Here is a 21,720-nt window from a genome sequence, read left to right on the forward strand (position 1 = left end):
GATTTTGTATGTTCACTGGAATACATAGATGATAGTCCCCACAGCCACCCTACTTAGTCCAGATTTATGGTAATTTATATAAGTGTGCACTCGATTATAGTGTTGAATCTGCAGCTAACCATAGGATGTGATGGCATACCATGGGGTAAATGTATGAACCTCCGGATTCTTCAACTCCGGCGAGTTCAGCGTCTTCAGTGCTTAAATTTAAAGCGACGCTGCCTTGTAAAGGGAGACTTCCCTTTACAAGGCAGCGCCGCTTTATATTTAAGCGCTGAAGACGCTGAACTCGCCAGAGTTGAAGAATCCGGAGGTTCATACATTTACCCCCATATCTGTAATGCGCAAGCAGGCCCGGCGCTCCCATTAGGCAAGGTTAGGCACTTGCCTAGGGCGCCGGGCTCTGGAGGGCGCCACAGAATGGTAAATGACTTTAAAACTGTGCGGCAACCGCTGACCATACCTGTCACGGCCGCCGCACAGCATTCAGATGCACGGGGAGGGGGGAAGAGGCTATTACCATCGCCGCCTCTCTGCTCCGTCTCCTCCCCTCCACTCACTAGTGTCAATGAGTGGAGGGGAGGAGACGGAGCAGAGAGGCGGCGGTGGTAAGACAAGGTAAGGAAAGACGGGGTGAGGGGGGAGGAGGGCGCCGATTTTTGCGGGGGGGTGCCGATTTTGTAAAAATGCCTATGGTGCCATGGACCCTAGCATCGGCCCTGTGCGCAAGGAACATGTCCATTAAGGTTTCCACCTTAATCATCATAATTTCATTTCGTTTTGGAGTTTGAGTGGAAGAGTTTCAATGGATTTCTTACATTTCAGATGATGTGTAAGTGTAAGGAACCTTAATGGGACATGCTAAACCGCAAGTTTATTTTTGTCTATGGAATCTTTACTCTTATTTACAGTTTCCTAATATGGTAAGAGAAAACATTTCTAATTAACATGCCTACCTTGAGATATCAACATGGTATTCACTTCAATATAATTTGCTTGACCTGATCTCATGACCTTTCTTTCTTAAGCATCAACAAAAATAAGATTGTCTATCCGTCACTAAGAATTCATCTGTTTTTAGACCATGTCAACTATTGACCCCTTCCTGATGCATACGGACTTAAATAAAATTGAGTAATCTTTTTCCAGATAATGAAATAAATATATTGTATTTCTTAATTGATCCAATATTAACTATTAACAGTCAATATTGTGTCAATCAGGTTGGCTTCCACATCATGGACGTGGTGGAATGGGTTGCCCCTCATTGCCCCACTTCTTACTTGTATGCAGCAGAGGTGTGGCAACTTGTTATCCTCATGAGATTGTGGCACCAGGTTGTGACATCACAAAACTCCCAGACCATTATCAACATCAGGGACTGGCTGGGGGACAATGGGCATTTGCCCCCCGGGCCTGTCCCATAGTGAGCTACCTTGGGCTGAGTCACTGGGCTACATGTACCCCGTTGAGCTAAATAATGAATCACAATTCAATATTTTTCTTTAACGGTCTCTTTGATTTGGGTCTTCAGTGATAGAGATATGATTTATTTTGTTTCTGGTATCAGATATATATGAGATTAAACAAACAGTATATATTTTTTCCATTAAATGTATTTTATTATGTTTTTCATTAAATATAATTTGCATATCAAAATATTCACAAGGTGTCCATAAAGAGAAAGACAAATACAGCAAAACTTGTTATTAAATTCCAACTTCTTACTACTGTAGAGCAACCCCTGTTATTAAAGTAAACATTTCAGCTTTTCTCGTAAAATGCTGCTTGTTTAGGCTCATTCATCGTTATTTTAATTATTGGTATGTGTAAATATAGGGACTGTTTTCATTACATGTGGCACTTTTGTGTGTTCGAAGATTTTTTTTATTACTACGTTGCTTGAAATGGCCTTTCAATGAAGTTCAAATGGAAAGATCAAAATGTGTACACTGAAAGCATTGGATGAGACCTAAATACCGCTATATCTAAGCTGGTGCAATATACACGGAATCTTCTGCAAAGACTGGTAACTTGCTCTGCAAACCCATACTTGTTACCTAAAATGTAGGCACACTTCAAGAAAATAAAGAACATGGCAGGACTAACGCTGATTTTACAAAGCACTGCTCCATTCTCTAACTAGTACACTGAATCTATGCAATGTTCCAAAAATCCCTGGAAATTTTTGACCATGGAGGATTTTCAAGGCTTCTCTAAAACAGTACATTATGATTGCATTCGATATCAAGTCAGGAGGTATTAGTACCAGAAGGGCTGAAAGCTACATTATAAGGTTATAGATATGAGACATTTGTTGTTTCTTGCTGATTGACTTCTTTAAGTTTAATGTACTTTGAAGTGATTCTCCCACTGGCAAAAATTATTGTATCATTTTTTAAATGATTTGTTTTTATTGAATCTGTACTGATTCATCAAATTTCTGAAATTCAGGTAAATTTTGGAATCATTGATATCAATTTGCCCATCTCTTATTAACACATCGCTACTTCTCTTGTTCTGTACATGCTAAAAGGAAGTCTTGGCATATGTACTTATATTTAAAGAATTTGACAATATCAATACATACATTAGGCGCTGCCTTCACACACACTGGGAAAGATGGTATATGCACATATGAATTCTGTATTCAGATTTCAGGTCTCTGGGCTAGAAGGATATATAATACAAGAAAAAAAAAACCAATAGTGCAGATCATAAGCACAAATTGTCCAATCTGTAATATCCCACTGGAATCTGAACCCGTGTGTAGATAAAACTACTGCACACCACACCCGTGTGTTCAGTCCAAACTGAATCCCCCTTAGGGTATGCGCTTACTTCACAATGGAAGTTTTCAAGCCCTCAGAGGTATTGCAGATATTAGATTCTTTCCGACTCCATCCTGATGGTCTCTTGCACTCATAAACAGTGAAGATAAAAACAATCTGGTGCATTAACCTTTTTAATTAAATATCCTTCTAGCCCAGAGACCTGAAATCTGAATACAGAATTCATATGTGCATATACCATCTTTCCCAGTGTGTGTGAAGGCAGCGCCTAATGTATGTATTGATATTGTCAAATTGTTATGTTATATGAAGTGTTTGGTGACACTTCACTGATACAGGCAGGGCGGCACACCTGAGTGAAGCGCCACTAACACAGTTCATCACTGTTATATGACTTATATTTAAAGGCCATGTCCAAATTAAAAGAAGTTTCAATTACAAGCTCCCTTACCTCCAACTAGTAAAACTGTGGTTTGAGAGTAATTATCCCCACAGCCACCGCGCTGGATCATCTCCCTGTGTTATTTATAGGGATGTGCACCGGCGACTTTTGAGGTCTCGTGTTTTGTGTTTTGGATCCGGATTTTCGTTATTTTTGGGGTTCGGATTTGTCTCGCAAAACACTTGACGAAAGATCTCGGTTCGGATTTAAGGTTTTGGATTCGGATTTTTTTTGAAAAAAACATAAAAAGTTTAAAAATCAAGTTTTTGGGCTTATTTTCACTCCTAGGCTATTATTAACCTCAATAACATTCAATAACAAGCATTTCCACTAATTTACAGTGTATTCTGAACACCTCACAATATAGTTATTAGTCCAAAACGTTGCAACAAGGTATCTTTCTGGACTGCGTAGAGGAGTGGGTCACCACAATATATATTAAAAACCCTGAACTTTTATGATTCGCACCAATAAATGTACCTGGACTGCGTAGAGGAGTGGGTCACCACAATATATATTAAAAACCCTGAACTTTTATGATTCGCACCAATAAATGTACCTGGACTGCGTAGAGGAGTGGGTCACCACAATATATATTAAAAACCCTGAACTTTTATGAATCGCACCAATAAATGTACCTGGACTGCGTAGAGGAGTGGGTCACCACAATATATTAAAAACCCTGAACTTTTATGATTCGCACCAATAAATGTACCTGGACTGCGTAGAGGAGTGGGTCACCACAATATATTAAAAACCCTGAACTTTTATGAATCGCACCAATAAATGTACCTGGACTGCGTAGAGGAGTGGGTCACCACAATATATATAATAAGAAAACCATCAACTTGTTTGATTCGCACCAATAAATGTACCTGGACTGCGTAGAGGAGTGGGTCACCACAATATATTAAAAACCCTGAACTTTTATGATTCGCACCAATAAATGTACCTGGACTGCGTAGAGGAGTGGGTCACCACAATATATTAAAAACCCTGAACTTTTATGATTCGCACCAATAAATGTACCTGGACTGCGTAGAGGAGTGGGTCACCACAATATATTAAAAACCCTGAACTTTTATGAATCGCACCAATAAATGTACCTGGACTGCGTAGAGGAGTGGGTCACCACAATATATATAATAAGAAAACCATCAACTTGTTTGATTCGCACCAATAAATGTACCTGGACTGCGTAGAGGAGTGGGTCACCACAATATATTAAAAACCCTGAACTTTTATGATTCGCACCAATAAATGTACCTGGACTGCGTAGAGGAGTGGGTCACCACAATATATTAAAAACCCTGAACTTTTATGAATCGCACCAATAAATGTACCTGGACTGCGTTGAGGAGTGGGTCACCACAATATATATAATAAGAAAACCATCAACTTGTTTGATTCGCACCAATAAATGTACCTGGACTGCGTAGAGGAGTGGGTCACCACAATATATTAAAAACCCTGAACTTTTATGAATCGCACCAATAAACTTACCTGGACTGCGTAGAGGAGTGGGTCACCACAATATATTAAAAACCCTGAACTTTTATGAATCGCACCAATAAATGTACCTGGACTGCGTAGAGGAGTGGGTCACCACAATATATATAATAAGAAAACCATCAACTTGTTTGATTCGCACCAATAAATGTACCTGGACTGCGTAGAGGAGTGGGTCACCACAATATATTAAAAACCCTGAACTTTTATGAATCGCACCAATAAATGTACCTGGACTGCCTAGAGGAGTGGGCACTGGGCACCACAATAAAATATATAAAAAACCTTCAACAGGTCTGCATTACACTACACATACGGCTGCTCCTCCATCCTCTCCATCATATACATGTTGGAGTTTTAGCGTGTGACAACCTCTTGTTTTTGATAATGTCAGTGCATTTTGAATATTTTTCAATTTGCCCCACACCACTGAATGTACTTTATCTATGATACGCATCTATCTATCTTGACTGCGTAGTGTGGTGGCCCCGGTACACAATTTGGTACCGAGGCCACAATATAATTAAAAAACCCTCCACGTGTCAGAATTCCACCAAACAAGTATCTGGACTGCGTAGTGGGGTGGCCCCGGTACCCAATTTGATACCGGGGCCACAATACCTCCTCCAAACATGGTACAGACAATTCGTCATTGAGATCCCATCAAGTATGTTAAAGACAGACAGGGTCCAAGTGTTATTGGTTGACTTTGTAAACCAAAAAACTGTCCCTGTTGCACATAGTCGTGCAATGAAGACTGACTTTTTCATTTAAAGGCACCATCTTTCAAGTGTAGTGTTTGTAAGTCTAAGTCATATTATACTTTTGGTAAAATTGGTTTATTTTGTTCCTCTTTATGGTAACTACTAATAGAATTAAAGTATTAAATAGAAGCGGCAGTTCCTCTTTATGGTAATTAGTAATAGAATTAAAGTATTAAATAGAATTAAAGTATGAAATAGAATTAAAGTATTAAATAGAATTAAAGTATGAAATAGAGTTAAAGTATTAAATAGAATTAAAGTATTAAATAGAGTGGTATAGAGTTGTAGTGTGGTATAGATAGAGTGGTCCCCACAATATAATAATAAAACCCTCAACTGGTCTGAATTCCACCAAACAAGTATCTGGACTGCGTAGTGTGGTGGCCCCGGTACACAATTTGGTACCGAGGCCACAATATAATTAAAAAATTGGGCATCAACTGTCACCGTTGTTTAATATCTGATACACCTAAATATGGACTGCACAGTGGAGTGGCCCCGGTAGTAAATTTGGTGCCGGGGCCACAATACCTCCTCCAACTTCCAAGTGTAGTGTTTATAAAGACAGACAGCGTCGAAGTGTTATTAGTTGACTTTCTTAACCCTAAAATTGTCCCTGTTGCAAATATTCGTGCAATGGACAGTTACTTTTTTATTGAAAGACTCAAGCTTTCAAGTGTAGTGTTTATAAAATATAAACAACAATACAGTAGTTTTAGAGCACGTCAATACCTCTTGTTTTAAATTATGACACGGCATTTTACTTTTGGTTTAATGTCTTGAATTTTTTTAAATTTGGTTTTACTTTTTGAACATGGCAAACGACTGTTGATTGGTCATATAATGCAAAAAAAAAAGTTCCAAGATGGAATTGTCCTTGGGCCCTCACACCCACCCTTATGTTGTTGAAATAGGACATGCACACTTTAACAAACCAATCATTTCAGCGACAGGGCCTACCAAACAACTTTGGCTGAAATGATTGGTTTGTTTGGGCCCCCACACCAAAAAAGCTATTCATCTCTCCCTGTACAGACTAAACAGGCTCTACTGAGGCAAGATGTCGTCCTCATCCTCAACCTCTGATTCCTCTCCCCCTACAGTGTGTACTTCCTCCTCATCACACATTATCAATTCGTCCCCGCTGGACTCCACAACCACAGGTCCCTCTGTAGTATCTGGAGGGCAGTGCTGTACTTCATTGAGGAATTGATTATTCATTTTTATAAACATAATTTTTTCAACGTTGTGAGGAAGCAACCTCCTTTGCCGCTCACTGACCAGGTTCCCCGCTGCACTAAAAACTCTTTCCGAGTACACACTGGAGGGGGGACAACTCAGGTAAAATAGAGCCAGTTTGTACAGGGGCTTCCAAACTGCCTTTTGGAGTTCTACCACGTCACTACCTCTAGTTAATTTAGATTGCAAGGCTTGTAAATATAAATACTTTGAAGATAAAAAAAAGCAGGCTGCACAGACTGTGGAGCTAGAAAGTGAAATTAAATGGACCACGTTACTTTGGTGGCTATCTATGCCCCCCCCGCCCTACACTTGTAGTTGAATATAAATAAAGCAGCCTGCATAGACTGTAGAACTAGCAATTCAAATATACAAAGAAATGGACAAAGGCAGTTTGGTATCTGTCTGCATCAGATCCCCTCTCCACTAGGAGTAAAACAGAAAACTTTTCAGCCGTTATATAATCTAGAATATAAATAGAAATTGAGAAATGCAATTTGGTATCTGTCTGCATCATAATCATCAACATCCTCCTCAGCGCCAGCTACATCAATATCCTCCTCCCAGTGTACAACATTCACACCTTCATTAGCCAAATCTGTAACTGGACTGTGGGTGATCCTTCCAGCATATGCAGAGGGCGTGCTGCAAATGCTGGATGGAGTCACCTCTTCCCGTACAGTGATGGGAAGGTCAGGGTTCACAAACAACAACACCCTTGGACTCGCCTTGGGGATTTGTGATGTCATCTGTTTAGAAGGCAGAGTTCTTTGCTGTTTTGTTGTTGTTGCTGACAGCATAACTCTCTTAAATTTTTTGTAGGGGGGGGAGGAGGGCTTAGATCCTTGGGTGAAGCTGGACCACTAGTCATGAACACGGGACAGGGCCTAAGCCGTTCCTTGCCACTACTTGTCGTAATTGGCATATTGCCAACTTTACGTTTCTCCTCAGATGATTTTAAGTTTCTTTTTTTGCTGTTTTTTGAGAACTTGGGCTTTTTGGATTTTACATGCCCTGTACTAGGAGATTGGGCATCGTGCTTGCCAGACGACGTTGATGGCATTTCATCGTCTATGTCATGACTAGTGGCAGCAGCTTCAGCATTAGGAGGAAGTGGGTCTTGATCTTTCCCTACTTTATCCTCCAAATTTTTGGTCTCCATTATATGTAGCACAAGATACTGCAGAATGTGTGAACTTGGTAATATTGCAGTACCAATGGACTTATACTGCTGGATTGGTTTTGCAAATTTGGTTATAATTATTATATATTTTTTTTTTTTTAAATTTTTTATTTTTTTTTACTTTTTTTTTATTTTTAAAAAACTTGGGAATAGTGGGGAAATAACTATGCCCTTAGAAGCACAGAGCACAGGACACAGCACCACTGGACTGAACAGGACACGGCACAGGACCCAGCAGCACTACGGAACTCAGCAGGACAGAGCACAGGACACAGCACCACTGGACTGATACTGCAGAATGTGTGAACTTTGTAATATTGCAGTACCAATGGACTTATACTGCTGGATTGGTTTTGCAAATTTGGTTATAATTATTATATATATTTTTTTTTTTTAAATTTTTTTTTTTTTTTACTTTTTTTTTATTTTTTAAAAACTTGGGAATAATGGGGAAATAACTATGCCCTTAGAAGCACAGAGCACAGGACACAGCACCACTGGACTGAACAGGACACGGCACAGGACCCAGCAGCACTACGGAACTCAGCAGGACAGAGCACAGGACACAGCACCACTGGACTGATACTGCAGAATGTGTGAACTTTGTAATATTGCAGTACCAATGGACTTATACTGCTGGATTGGTTTTGCAAATTTGGTTATAATTATTATATATTTTTTTTTTTTTTTTAATTTTTTTTTTTTTTTTTACTTTTTTTTTATTTTTTAAAAACTTGGGAATAATGGGGAAATAACTATGCCCTTAGAAGCACAGAGCACAGGACACAGCACCACTGGACTGAACAGGACACGGCACAGGACCCAGCAGCACTACGGAACTCAGCAGGACAGAGCACAGGACACAGCACCACTGGACTGATACTGCAGAATGTGTAAACTTTGTAATATTGCAGTACCACTGGACTTTTACTGCTGAATGTGTGAACTTGGTAATATTGCAGTACCAATGGGCTTATACTGCAGGATTGGTTGTGCAAATTTTGTGGTAATTAAAAAAAATTAAAGTAGTTTTTGGTATTTTTTTTATAAAACTTTTTTTTATTTTTTTAAACACAGGGGAATATTGGGGAAATAACTATGCCCTTAGAAGCACAGAGCACAGGACACAGCACCACTGGACTGAACAGGACACAGCACAGGACCCAGCAGCACCACTGACCTCAGAAGGACAGAGCACAGCACACAGCACCACTGGACTGATACTGCAGAACACAGCACAGCACAGCACAGCACAGCACAGCACAGCACAGAACAGCACAGAACTAAACAGCACAGCACAGAACTAAACAGCACAGCACGAGATCTACCAGGACAGAGGACCACCTAACACACCCTCCCTCTACCCTGATCAATGCCCGAGTGAAGATGGCGGCGACTAGCGGGGAATTTATAGGATCCGAGTATCGCGAGATCCGACAACGGGATTATGAGTCAGAGCCTCAGTTTCACATTTGAATTTGGCGCCAATACCCGGATCTGTCTCGGATCCGACTCGGATCCGCAACGTTCGGGTGGGCTCGGATTTCATAAATCCGAGTGCGCTCATCCCTAGTTATTTATGGGAGAAATGAAAAGTAAACAGTATCATGTTAGTTTCTAATCTAGGAGCTAACTGGACAGAACCATCACTATGTGTAATCAGCGTGTGTATTAGAGACTACGCTGTTTACACTTCCTTTTCCACCTGTTGTCAATGCAAAAAAGTAATCATGTGCAGCATCAGGGAAGGGGTGTGCTCCTGAACTACAGAGCTTCATGACATGGAACCGCACAGTTCTCTTAATTAGGGAGGGGACTAGTGACTGAAAATAAACTTTCTGGGCAGACTTATGATTGATAAGAAGTATTTAAAACACATTATTGCATCAGTATCAAATCCACAATCATAACAAATTAGTCCAGCATGCTGCAATATGTGGTATTCATTATAGAGATGGGCGGGTCCGGTTCTCCGAGAACCGAACCCACCCGAACTTTGGGTATCCGAGTACCGAGCTGAGCAGCTCGGTACTCTCCCGCCCATTCCGAATCCAAATCGAGGCCGAACGTCATTGTGACGTCGTCGGATCTCGGGACTCGGTTCTCGCGATACTTCAACTTTATAAATACACGCCTCCACAGCAATCCATCGCCATTTGACAGAGGGAGAGAGCAGGGTGTAGTCATAGGCTAATTAGAGCAGGGACAGAGAATACCATATTGTTCTTGCAATTGCTCTAACCAAAATCGCTAGTGCAGAGAGGAGGATAGAGGTTTATTATTTTTTCTTCATATTTGGCACTCCCCAGCGCTTTTGGGGTGTCCCCCATAATTGTGCATTAATATTTCTGGCTGTCAAAAGTCATATCTGTCAGCAGTATCTACTAAATAATTTGTAGCACACCTCAGTGTTTTTGGGGTGTCCTCCCTAATTGTGCATTAATATTTCTGGCTGTCAAAAGTCATATCTGTCAGCAGTATCTACTCAATAATTTTTAGCACTCCTCAGTGTTTTTGGGGTGTCCTCCCTAATTGTGCATTAATATTTCTGGCTGTCAAAAGTCATATCTGTCAGCAGTATCTACTAAATAATTTGTAGCACACCTCAGTGTTTTTGGGGTGTCCTCCCTAATTGTGCATTAATATTTCTGGCTGTCAAAAGTCATATCTGTCAGCAGTATCTACTCAATAATTTTTAGCACTCCTCAGTGTTTTTGGGGTGTCCTCCCTAATTGTGCATTAATATTTCTGGCTGTCAAAAGTCATATCTGTCAGCAGTATCTACTCAATAATTTTTAGCACTCCTCAGTGTTTTTGGGGTGTCCTCCCTAATTGTGCATTAATATTTCTGGCTGTCAAAAGTCATATCTGTCAGCAGTATCTACTCAATAATTTTTAGCACTCCTCAGTGTTTTTGGGGTGTCCTCCCTAATTGTGCATTAATATTTCTGGCTGTCAAAAGTCATATCTGTCAGCAGTATCTACTCAATAATTTTTAGCACTCCTCAGTGTTTTTGGGGTGTCCTCCCTAATTGTGCATTAATATTTCTGGCTGTCAAAAGTCATATCTGTCAGCAGTATCTACTAAATAATTTGTAGCACACCTCAGTGTTTTTGGGGTGTCCTCCCTAATTGTGCATTAATATTTCTGGCTGTCAAAAGTCATATCTGTCAGCAGTATCTACTCAATAATTTTTAGCACTCCTCAGTGTTTTTGGGGTGTCCTCCCTAATTGTGCATTAATATTTCTGGCTGTCAAAAGTCATATCTGTCAGCAGTATCTACTAAATAATTTGTAGCACACCTCAGTGTTTTTGGGGTGTCCTCCCTAATTGTGCATTAATATTTCTGGCTGTCAAAAGTCATATCTGTCAGCAGTATCTACTCAATAATTTGTAGCACACCTCAGTGTTTTTGGGGTGTCCTCCCTAATTGTGCATTAATATTTCTGGCTGTCAAAAGTCATATCTGTCAGCAGTATCTACTCAATAATTTTTAGCACTCCTCAGTGTTTTTGGGGTGTCCTCCCTAATTGTGCATTAATATTTCTGGCTGTCAAAAGTCATATCTGTCAGCAGTATCTACTCAATAATTTTTAGCACTCCTCAGTGTTTTTGGGGTGTCCTCCCTAATTGTGCATTAATATTTCTGGCTGTCAAAAGTCATATCTGTCAGCAGTATCTACTCAATAATTTTTAGCACTCCTCAGTGTTTTTGGGGTGTCCTCCCTAATTGTGCATTAATATTTCTGGCTGTCAAAAGTCATATCTGTCAGCAGTATCTACTCAATAATTTTTAGCACTCCTCAGTGTTTTTGGGGTGTCCTCCCTAATTGTGCATTAATATTTCTGGCTGTCAAAAGTCATAACTGTCAGCAGAATCTACTAAATAATTTTTAGCACTCCCCAGTGGTTTGCGCTCAGAATGGATTCAAAGCAGTCCACATATGATCTAAATGAGCAACCAGGTTCTGTCACCAGTCCTGATGTTAGTGTTCCCAGTACGTCATCTGGCCAAGGCGATGTCAAACAACAGAGTGTTTTCAAATTAGTGCAAAAAACAAAAACCCAAAAAAATTTTACTGTATTGAAGCGAAAAAGAAGTGTAACTGAGCAAAAGTTAAGTGACGATAAAAAAAAATTTGCAAGCATGCCATTCTACACACGCAGTGGCAAAGAGAGAATGAGGCCTTCACCTTTGGCTATTAGTGGCAGATCCCAAAAAGTTACCCAGCCTACAATTGGTGCACAACTACTGTTACGCGTCAAAGCCGAGCTGCAAGATAACAGTGAGGCATTACAGGAGAATATTTGCTCTGATTCACAAATGACAACAATCCCTGTGGAGAGTCCATCCAACAGTGGGATGTCTAATCCTGACCATTCTGTTAGTCTACCCATAAAGAAGGGCCCTTTCAGCAGTTCTGCTGATGTGTGCCTGAACAGCCCGAGTGTAGCCGGTGATACACCAAGTGAGGATGACACTTTGTCTTTAGAAGAGGATGTGGGGGAGATTTGGGTATCCGACGATGAGGATGCGGTTGATTGTGTAAGTCCTGCAGCAGTGTGGCACCAGTGGGAGCAGTTCTGGCATGTGAGGTTCTGGCACCAATATGCACTTTCCAAACACAAGCAGGGATGACGCAGGGGGCAGACCACAACAGTTTGACATCTGGGCTGGTTTGAAGGATTTGTCAAAAAAATGTGTGACCTTGACCATAATTCCAACCAATCCTACTATTAACATGCAAAGGATGGTGGAGGGCCTATCAGGGATTAAACTGTATTTTTCATAATTTTCACTAATAATGTTTGGGTGTAATATACACCCAAAGACGAGTGCTCAATTGCTAAGAGTCATTGATGGAGAGGAAGACAAGCAGGCTTGTCTGTAGAATTTGCAGGCAAATTGTGCTGCGTTATATAGGTAACACCCAAAGAGAAGAGCTCCATTGCTCCATTGCTAATTGTAATTGCTGAAATAGAAATAATAGGGCTGACAGTCTTGGTCTAAATCTGCAGTTACATTTTATTGTACCATAGCTCATTGCGAAACTGGAGAGGTGGCAGGGTTTAGTGATAATCTTCCTCCAACAATACTAATTCATCCCAATATCCCAATATCATAGAAGTCTGTGTAGTATGATGTAATTGCTGATAATGGCCTTCCAAAGGGAATGACTAGTTGATTTTAGGGCAGAGCTGTCACGGTTTTTGGGCAATTCTTTTACAGCACAGCAAATATCAAAATGTTTAGCGGACTCATCTGCATCACCACTGGGTGTCTTGGGAAAGCAATTTCTTTTATTACAAGCAGTTGCCAGAGAAACTGAAGGAGAAGACGTCCCAACAAGATGTTGATAAGTCTGGGATCCTTGCAAAGAAAATTAAGTATTTCATCTACAATTAAAATATAGTTAGCACATTTACTTTGTTTTATTGCACACTATAATTTTATGTAGCACCTTTTCAAAATCTATTATTAAGGCAATCACTTGACTCAAGCTAACTGTGTCTGCACTTTCTTCACAGGTAACTACTTCGCTGGACTAAAGTATATTCCCCTCAAATGCTAGTCTTCTTGCAGCTGCTGTATTCTCCTACATGCTGTTGCAGAAACCACAAATTGACCCTAAATGTTTATGGACACAAACAGCATCTCCTGCATGTCATTTTTCAAAAGTTCTGTAACACCAAGTTGATAGTGTGTGCAAAACAGGAAATGTGATGGAATTCAGCCCCGCTGTAATGCTGGACCAATATTGGGGTCGTAATCAGATATGACATATCCTCAGGAGACTCCAAGCAGGATTAGCCATCTTTCAATGACATCCCTTAGTTTTTGGAACAGTTTGTCAGCTGTATGCCTCTTAGTGAAGCTGCTGATACACAGAGTAGCCTACTTCTCAAAAATGTGATGCACCTGGGTACATGCTGCTGCTGTCCATGCTGGGGAAGGCGAAAGACCAACCCAGTGGGCTTTCACAGTCATATAATCTTTTGTTTGCCCAGTTCCGCTTGTACACATATCTGTGGTTAAGTGTACAGTGGGTAGAATACCATTTTGTCACCCAATAATGACATTTTTAGGAACTTTCCGGTACAGGAGAGAATAAGCTTTTCTAGTAAAATGGTATAGTGATGACATTTGCTAACAGGGACATAACACCTCAATTAAATGTCTTAAACCAACTGTATTAATAGTGGACATTGGACACAGATCTAACGCTAGCATAGTACCCAGGGCGTCTGTGATCCGCTTTGCGACTGGGTGACAGGTTTCATTCTTGCTTCCTCTTGCAGAGGATTGTTTACTTGCCAATTGTTGGGGGGGAAGATTGCAGGTGCTGGGATGTAGATGAGAGAAGGGAGGTAGATTATGCTGGAATGCTTGTTGTTAATTTTTTTTTAACCAAAGTTTCTGATTTTCCCAACAGTTTGCCAATAACTCGCTGAAAAATGACGAAACATGGATGAGGATCCCAGATGGTTAAGGTCCCTACCTCTACTGAGTGTGGCTTTCAAAATGTTACAAATGGATAGACAACTCTTGCCAGGATTCGTGTAAAAATAATTCCACACTTAAGAGGTGGATTTTTGGTCTTATGCCCAGGCATGACAATGGCCTTTTTGTTATCACTGGCAAGAACTGCAGCAATTTTTCTTTTCAAGTGTATGAAAATCATATTGTGACATAGGAGGTGTTCAAAATTGAATAAAAAATGACTGGAAATTAGTGTTACTGAGGTTAATAATAATGTAGCTACAAAATAATACCTAAATTATGTTATTTTAGCACCAATAAATGTAATTTTTATAACAAATTGCAAAACAAAACCAAACAAAACCAAAACCAAAACCAAAACACGCAATGGCGGTTTTGCAAAACCAAAACCAAAACCAAAACACGACGGTAATCCAGATCCAAAACCGAATCCAAAACCAAAACACGGGGGTCAGTGACCATCTCTAATTCATTATAACATTTTTCCTCAATAACTGTTTTAGCATTACAATGCACTACATACCACCTCAGTTCCATTCAATTAATAAGCCATTATTACCATCACCCCCATCCCCCCCCCCTATCGACCATGCCCACTCACAATGACACGGCTGTCTAAATCTTCATGTTCGGTATTGCAAGGCCCTCACCTTGCATCCCAATGCGTCTCCTTCCCAGTGACCTTGCCTGTCATCACCGGTGGGCAGGGCCTAATTCATGTAATGCTATATTTGTTACATCATGAATGTACATTTGTGTAACTTGTAGAAGAAAATAAATAAAAGAAAAAAATGTGGAGGTCATTTGCAAACAGCAAAATATCTGCAGCAGAATGCAAAAACAGCTTTAGATTTAGTGGGCATCTAGATTTCTGTTGAAGCACATGAGTTTACAGATCAAGATGACAGTGTTTGTGCAGGAACAAAAGTTTGCATAGGCAGAAGGGAGGAATTGAACGAGGTGAAAACTAAACATTATGCATATGCACAGTTTAGAGGAAAACTAGAAACTAAAAAATGTAATAATATTGGGTTATTTAAACTAACAGCACAGGTACAGTTAGGTTAAATAATCATAAGCATGTATAGAAGTAGATTGTCTGTCTTTGCTTTTGTCTGCCAATTCCACGGTATATAAAATTATGTACATGTAAGGGTCTATTCAAATAGGATTTGTGGTTTACGTGCGGTGGCACGGGTCCCGATACGGCAACATGGCGGAAATCCGCCATGTTGTGGTACCGTAATGGCACTTTATAGGCACAACGAATCCTAATTGAATACCCCCCTGTAGAGTTAAGAAATTAAAAAATGTCAAGCTGAAAACGGAAGCATTAAGAGGTCACATAGTTTGAACAAAATCAGAAATGATCTTTCAGTAAAAATAGTAAAAGTATAATAATAATTTTAATGTATACATAGTTAACACAGCATTCATTTCCAGAACTATTTCACCTATTTGTAACCTTCTTTGTTCAAAGAAATTGCAATTTTGAATATCAATTTAAAAATGTGGGTATAACAATGCTTCAATATTTATTCCTACTTTCTATTTGCAGAGTACAAATATATATATATATATATATATATATATATATATATATATATATATATATGTATAACTATTCATCAGAAAACAGGTTTGTGTGAGAGAGTGGGTCACAAATTCTGCCACAAATAATATGTTTCAATGATTTCCTAAACCATGGATAAAGAAAGCCATACAATATTGGATTACATGTGGAGTTTATATAGCTGAACCAATTAAAAACTTCAAACATTATTTTGGGAGTAGAAAAATTGATAAATGGATCAATTAAAAATATTACAAACAGCGGTAGCCAACAGCTGAGGAACACACTCATCAATATAGCTAATTTCTTTGCAGCCTTGCGCTCCTTTTTCTTGGAAATCTTGCAAGATATTTCAGTTACATCCCTGACTGCATTTTCAAGAAACTTGGCGTGTCTCTCAGACACAAGAAATATTTTCACATAGATCCCAACCATTAGCGAGCCAGGTGTAAAAAAACATGTGAAGAAAATTACCATGGACCAAAGTTTGTTGAATGTGATTGGACAGACATAAAAACATTTAACTAAAATCTCATATCCTTCAATCCCAGACACATGGGAGTTTGATGCAACCACCCCCAGTGAAAATATCATAGGGATGGACCAACAAAATAAGATCAGTCGTTTGACAACAAACATGGTAATCTTCACACGATAATAGAGTGGTTCGCACACTGCATAAAACCTGTCAATTGCAATCATGCAGAGGTGAAATATAGAGATAATGCTAAGAGACAAGTCGAAGCTGTAGTGTATCTTACAAAACAGGTTTCCAAAATGCCAGCAACTTTCCACAGTTCTAACCATGCTATATGGCATTATAAATAATCCAAGGCAAAGGTCGGTTGTGGCTAAGGAAAGCAATAGGTAGTTAGTAGGGGAAGAAAGTTGCCTAAAATGGGAAATCGAAATGATTATGCAAAGGTTTCCAAAGATTGTAATTGTTATGGAACAGGTAAAGAACATGTAAAGACCCAAACGAGCACCAAGATGCTGGTTGCTAGAACAGGTATAAGAAACATTTTCAATTTGAGAGCAGTTGGGATTTATAATATCCATGTTGCAAATCAACAGACAAATTCATGTATTAAGGGATAGGAAATGACATGTATTTATTTCCCACAGCACAGCTGATACCAATCCTAAAAAGAAACCAGAAAGAGAGTGCAGTTAACAAGGACATTTTCTTCAGTGCTGCGATTGTCCCCAGTCATGATTTAAACATACACAATGCAACCATAAAGAAACACCGAGTTTAAAATATAATTGCATGAAACTATATTCACAAATATAGAAGCATTTCAGAGTTTTGCCAGATAAATGAGATATGGCTAAATGCATGCTACATTTCATATCCAATATAATGCTGCCTGTGGACAGCCTCTAACAGATTATAGCTACAATAACTATAAATAAGGGTGCATACAAATTCAAAACATTAAAGCGTTTAATAAAGTCAAAATTTGTTGTCACTCTATTGAAAGACTATTACTTTTTCCAATTGTAACATTTTTTTTATAAAAAAAAAAAAAGACATTCATAAAAATGAAGACATTATCTGGGTAGAGCGAATCTCTTGAAGATGGTGTCCTTCCCCAAATTGCTATATCCTCTACAAACATTACCCTTACTTCTCACAAAATCAGATGAACATTTATTGAATTGCCTATTCCGCACGTTCATTTGGAGGAAAAAACGTCCCCGTATCCCGTTTATCAAACTACAACAGTCATCTTCCAATGGAGGCATCAACTTTCCCAATATAGTTCTGTATAGTTACGCTGCACATTTACGGTACTTGAGAGATTGGATATCACAAACTAGTATATATACCAATTTGGCATTGGAAAAACAATTTATATCTTCTATGCATATAAAGTCCTTTCTTCACATTCATGACCAGAAAATATCTATAGAATTATTAGATAACCCACTGGTGATGTCTGTGAGAAAGATTTGGCACATTCTTCGACATAAATTTCATTTAAATCCTTACAAATCTGTTCCTTTTGTTGGTAATCCTGATTTTCAGGATGGCATGGCGGCTCGTCCCTTTAAGACATGGGAACAACAGGGTCTATACTCTGCGGGTCAATTGATGAATAAATCAACCAAGAAACCATTGCGTTATGCCCAAGCTAGTGAAAAATTTCCATTTCTAGGCCCTTGCGGGATGACATTTCTCCAATCCCAACATTATGTCAAGAGCCTAATTGTTTTTTTTCTCAGACATAGATTGGGATAACCCATTAGACAATATACTACTCTCTAAATCCCCCAAACAAAAAGCTATTTCAATTCATTATAGACTCCTGAGAAACAACATAGACTATTCTACCATACGCTCGGGCCTTGCTCAATGGTTATTGACATTCCCGCACTTAACTAATGAAATTTTGCTTAAAAACTTAAACATCTCGATCAGATTACTCCCAGCCTCTACATATGTAGAAATGTTCCTCAACATATTTCACAGGGGATATATATCTCCACATCGCAGATTGGCTATGGGTCTGTCAGATAATGATAGGTGTCCTAAATGTGGGATGGGAGGGGCAGACTTGTTTCATTGTTTCTGGGGATGTCCGGTTATTAGAGGGTTCTGGATACGTGTGTGGAGGTTTGCTACTGCTGATCTGGTAAATTATCTCCCTTTCACACCAGACTGGGCTATATTGGGCATTCTCCCACCAAATGCCCGCACATCCAGAGGTGGCAGACGTCTGCTGCTGATTATTTCGGCAGTGGCAAGAAAATGCATCCTCCACATGTGGATCCAGAGCACATCCCCCACACTGGACCTCTTTAAAGAAAAAATGTTCTTTGCCATGAAAATGGACTGGTTGGAAGCCTCCCTCCAAAAAACAAAATACACAGGGAGATTTTTTGACACTTGGGAGAGCTTTGTTGGCACTTTGTCAGTCCCGCTGAGAGAACAAATACAAAAATGTTTTCAACATACCCTTTGGTATGAAACTAGAATATTCATGCAAGACCCACCTATCTTTCTGGACTAGGAGAGTGCCTTTGTTGCCCCGGTCTCTCCAGGCTTTTGTACCTTATGTGTGATATCATATTTATAGTTCACTTCAGTGACTCACAGATGACGTTTTTCCTCATACTATGTGTCATGGTTCATGATTATTAAGTATAAACATATCTTTGTTCTAATTTATTTACTGATGTGTACATGTTTGACATTCTTCAATAAAGAAATATAAAAAAAAAAAAAAAATGAAGACATTGTGCCATCTTGCATTTGGATTTGATTAAAAAGTCAACAGAATCTTAACAGTTTTATCAAGATTTGCTATTAGATTCATGATCAGATAAGTGCTTCAGACTAAGAGAACTCAGTTCCTGATTTCCTGCAATTCTAGTGGACAGGACAGAAAATTAATGCTTTCTGTAGCTAAAAGTAAAGATACGATTTGATCATTAAGGCCCATACTACTTGATTGTGCTATGCAAAGCTAATAATAATAATCATAATTTCAAAATATCCGAGCAAACACATACTTATGTATTCTGTACTATATGAACCATATTTTATAACTTGAATTATAACTTGAATTACTAAAACATGAGCACTTGTATCAATACACATACACAATACACAACAATAAACATCTGTACTTCACTAAGGCAATACACATTTCTGTATGTGGGTTAATATAGTGATGTAAATGACTATTAATTCAATTACATTATTGTAAATGTTAAATCATCATGTTCCCTCACATTTTGTTATTATGCAAGCACTAGTAGTCTGAAATCCTTTTAAATTAAGCATTATGAGTTACAGAATTTTCGTGGCAAAAAAACACGACTTTTCTGAGAAAACCAGGAGGAACCCTAAATTTGTGGTGGTCTGGTCTGGATTCCATGAGGCCCTGGAGCTAGCTACCAATGTTGATAGCTACACTAGTGCTTATTTCAAAGTGATTATAACATGACTGTATTTTTGCAGATTATTGCCTGTTGGTTGCACACTATCTTCTTTGTCTTCATATTAGTTTTTTTTTATTATTATATTTCAGATTATATATATTTTTCTTTTTAGCTGAACATGAATATTGTCTTTACATTTTAATAACTGTAATATTAAGCAGACGTATTTTCAAACCTTATCAGAAATGATCAAATCTAAGAAGGATTATAGTGAGCGCATGAAGCTATCACTCCAGATTTATGGTAGTTGAATAGAAATTCATGACCATAGATTATTTGCATATTAATGACTAGAGCGATATTTGTGTTTTTGAGCTGTTTGAAGAGCAAATACAGTTCCTGGCGATATATACATTTTTGTCTATTAGTTGTGCTTTGTATGGGTGTCCTAGTTCCTAGTTGCATTTAATATGACCTTTCTGTTCCTGTGACATCACTGGCATTTCCTCATAAAAATGCAGATTTGCATAGCATTTTCACATTTAACATAATGTGTAACGATCATGGGTTGAAAATTGCCCTGTATGGTCCCTACTTGTGTTTTACGTTCAGCCCTTTGGGCTGCTAGTGAGGATCTCAGATTGCATGGTACCAGGAATAAAGACAAGACATGCCCACCATATAATTATATATAACAATTAATAAATTGCTGGATATTTAAATAGTGCTATATGTATTTTATATTCATGAGTTACTCCCCCTTGTTAAACAGCAGTTAAACACCAAATTTTACATTTTTAAAGAAACCTTTAAAAGTGGTGTAAAACAAGGGGAAAAACACTCTAAACATTAAGCAAAATAAATGAGAAACACACAAGTCAATTTGCACTTGACCATATGGGATGATTCTGTTAAAGTTTGTTGCAGTTTGTAAAATGTGAAAATCATGTATAGAAAGTGAAATAAAATGTTAACTTGAGAAAAAAAAATCAAACACCATTATTTGAGCAAACATAAATTAATGCATGTTAAGTACTTATGTAATGCATTACTGAGCTATGACCTGCATCACTTAACAGTTTGGGGGTCTGGATGAGAGATGTGAAAGAGAAGTCTGTGGAGTTCTAAAGCTATAATTGTATTAGTAGGGAAGAGTACATTTCTTACATTAGTAGGTTTAATCTGTGAAATACTGAGAAAAATGATTTACACAGGCAATATACTACTGTGATTTCAAATATTTACTGTTAAATAAATATTATTCACAGCATACCAGTTCCTGAAATCCATTGGTGCATTCTTTGTGTATTTTTAAACCTTCAAGCGTTCTCTGAAAACACACCTCTTCAGACAAGCTTATAATATTCCTCAACCAGCATCTTAATCTCCCTAGGTTACCCTATTACCACCCTCTACGCAGCTAACACAAGACAACAACCCTCTGACCAACATTGCTGTGTGACTGATAACATAGTCCACTGAATACTTTTTACCTTTGCATTCTAGCTGGTCCAATGTGCAATATGATGTAGCACATGTCCCTATGTTTCAAACTCCCATTGTCCCATAGATTGTAAGCTTGCAAGCAGGGCCCTGTTACCTCTCTGTCTGTATGTGTTACCCAGTATTGTCTTATAAATGTTTGTTCCCAATTGTAAAGCGCTACAGAATTTGCTGGTGCTATATAAATAAATGTTGATGATGATGATAATATTGGATACAGACTCTTCCAAATGGGTTGGTATATGTAAGGGGCTCACCTTAAGTAATTTGCTATGGGCTAAACAACACAATTGTACATAAACTCTTGCAGGTAACGGACT

The 21,720-nt window shown here is 38.7% G+C and overlaps 1 protein-coding gene across 1 annotated transcript; it reads right to left on the reverse strand.

Annotated features, from left to right (window-relative positions):
- Nucleotides 1–16,054: 16,054 nt before the first annotated feature.
- LOC142143222 (trace amine-associated receptor 3-like) lies at nucleotides 16,055–17,065 on the reverse strand. The gene has a single exon (XM_075200934.1). It carries the CDS (start codon nucleotides 17,063–17,065, stop codon nucleotides 16,055–16,057), a length of 1,011 nt encoding a protein of 336 aa, XP_075057035.1.
- Between the last annotated feature and the right edge of the window lie 4,655 nt (nucleotides 17,066–21,720).

Source organism: Mixophyes fleayi, chromosome 3 (assembly GCF_038048845.1).
Source record: "Mixophyes fleayi isolate aMixFle1 chromosome 3, aMixFle1.hap1, whole genome shotgun sequence".
Taxonomy (NCBI): domain Eukaryota; kingdom Metazoa; phylum Chordata; class Amphibia; order Anura; family Limnodynastidae; genus Mixophyes; species Mixophyes fleayi.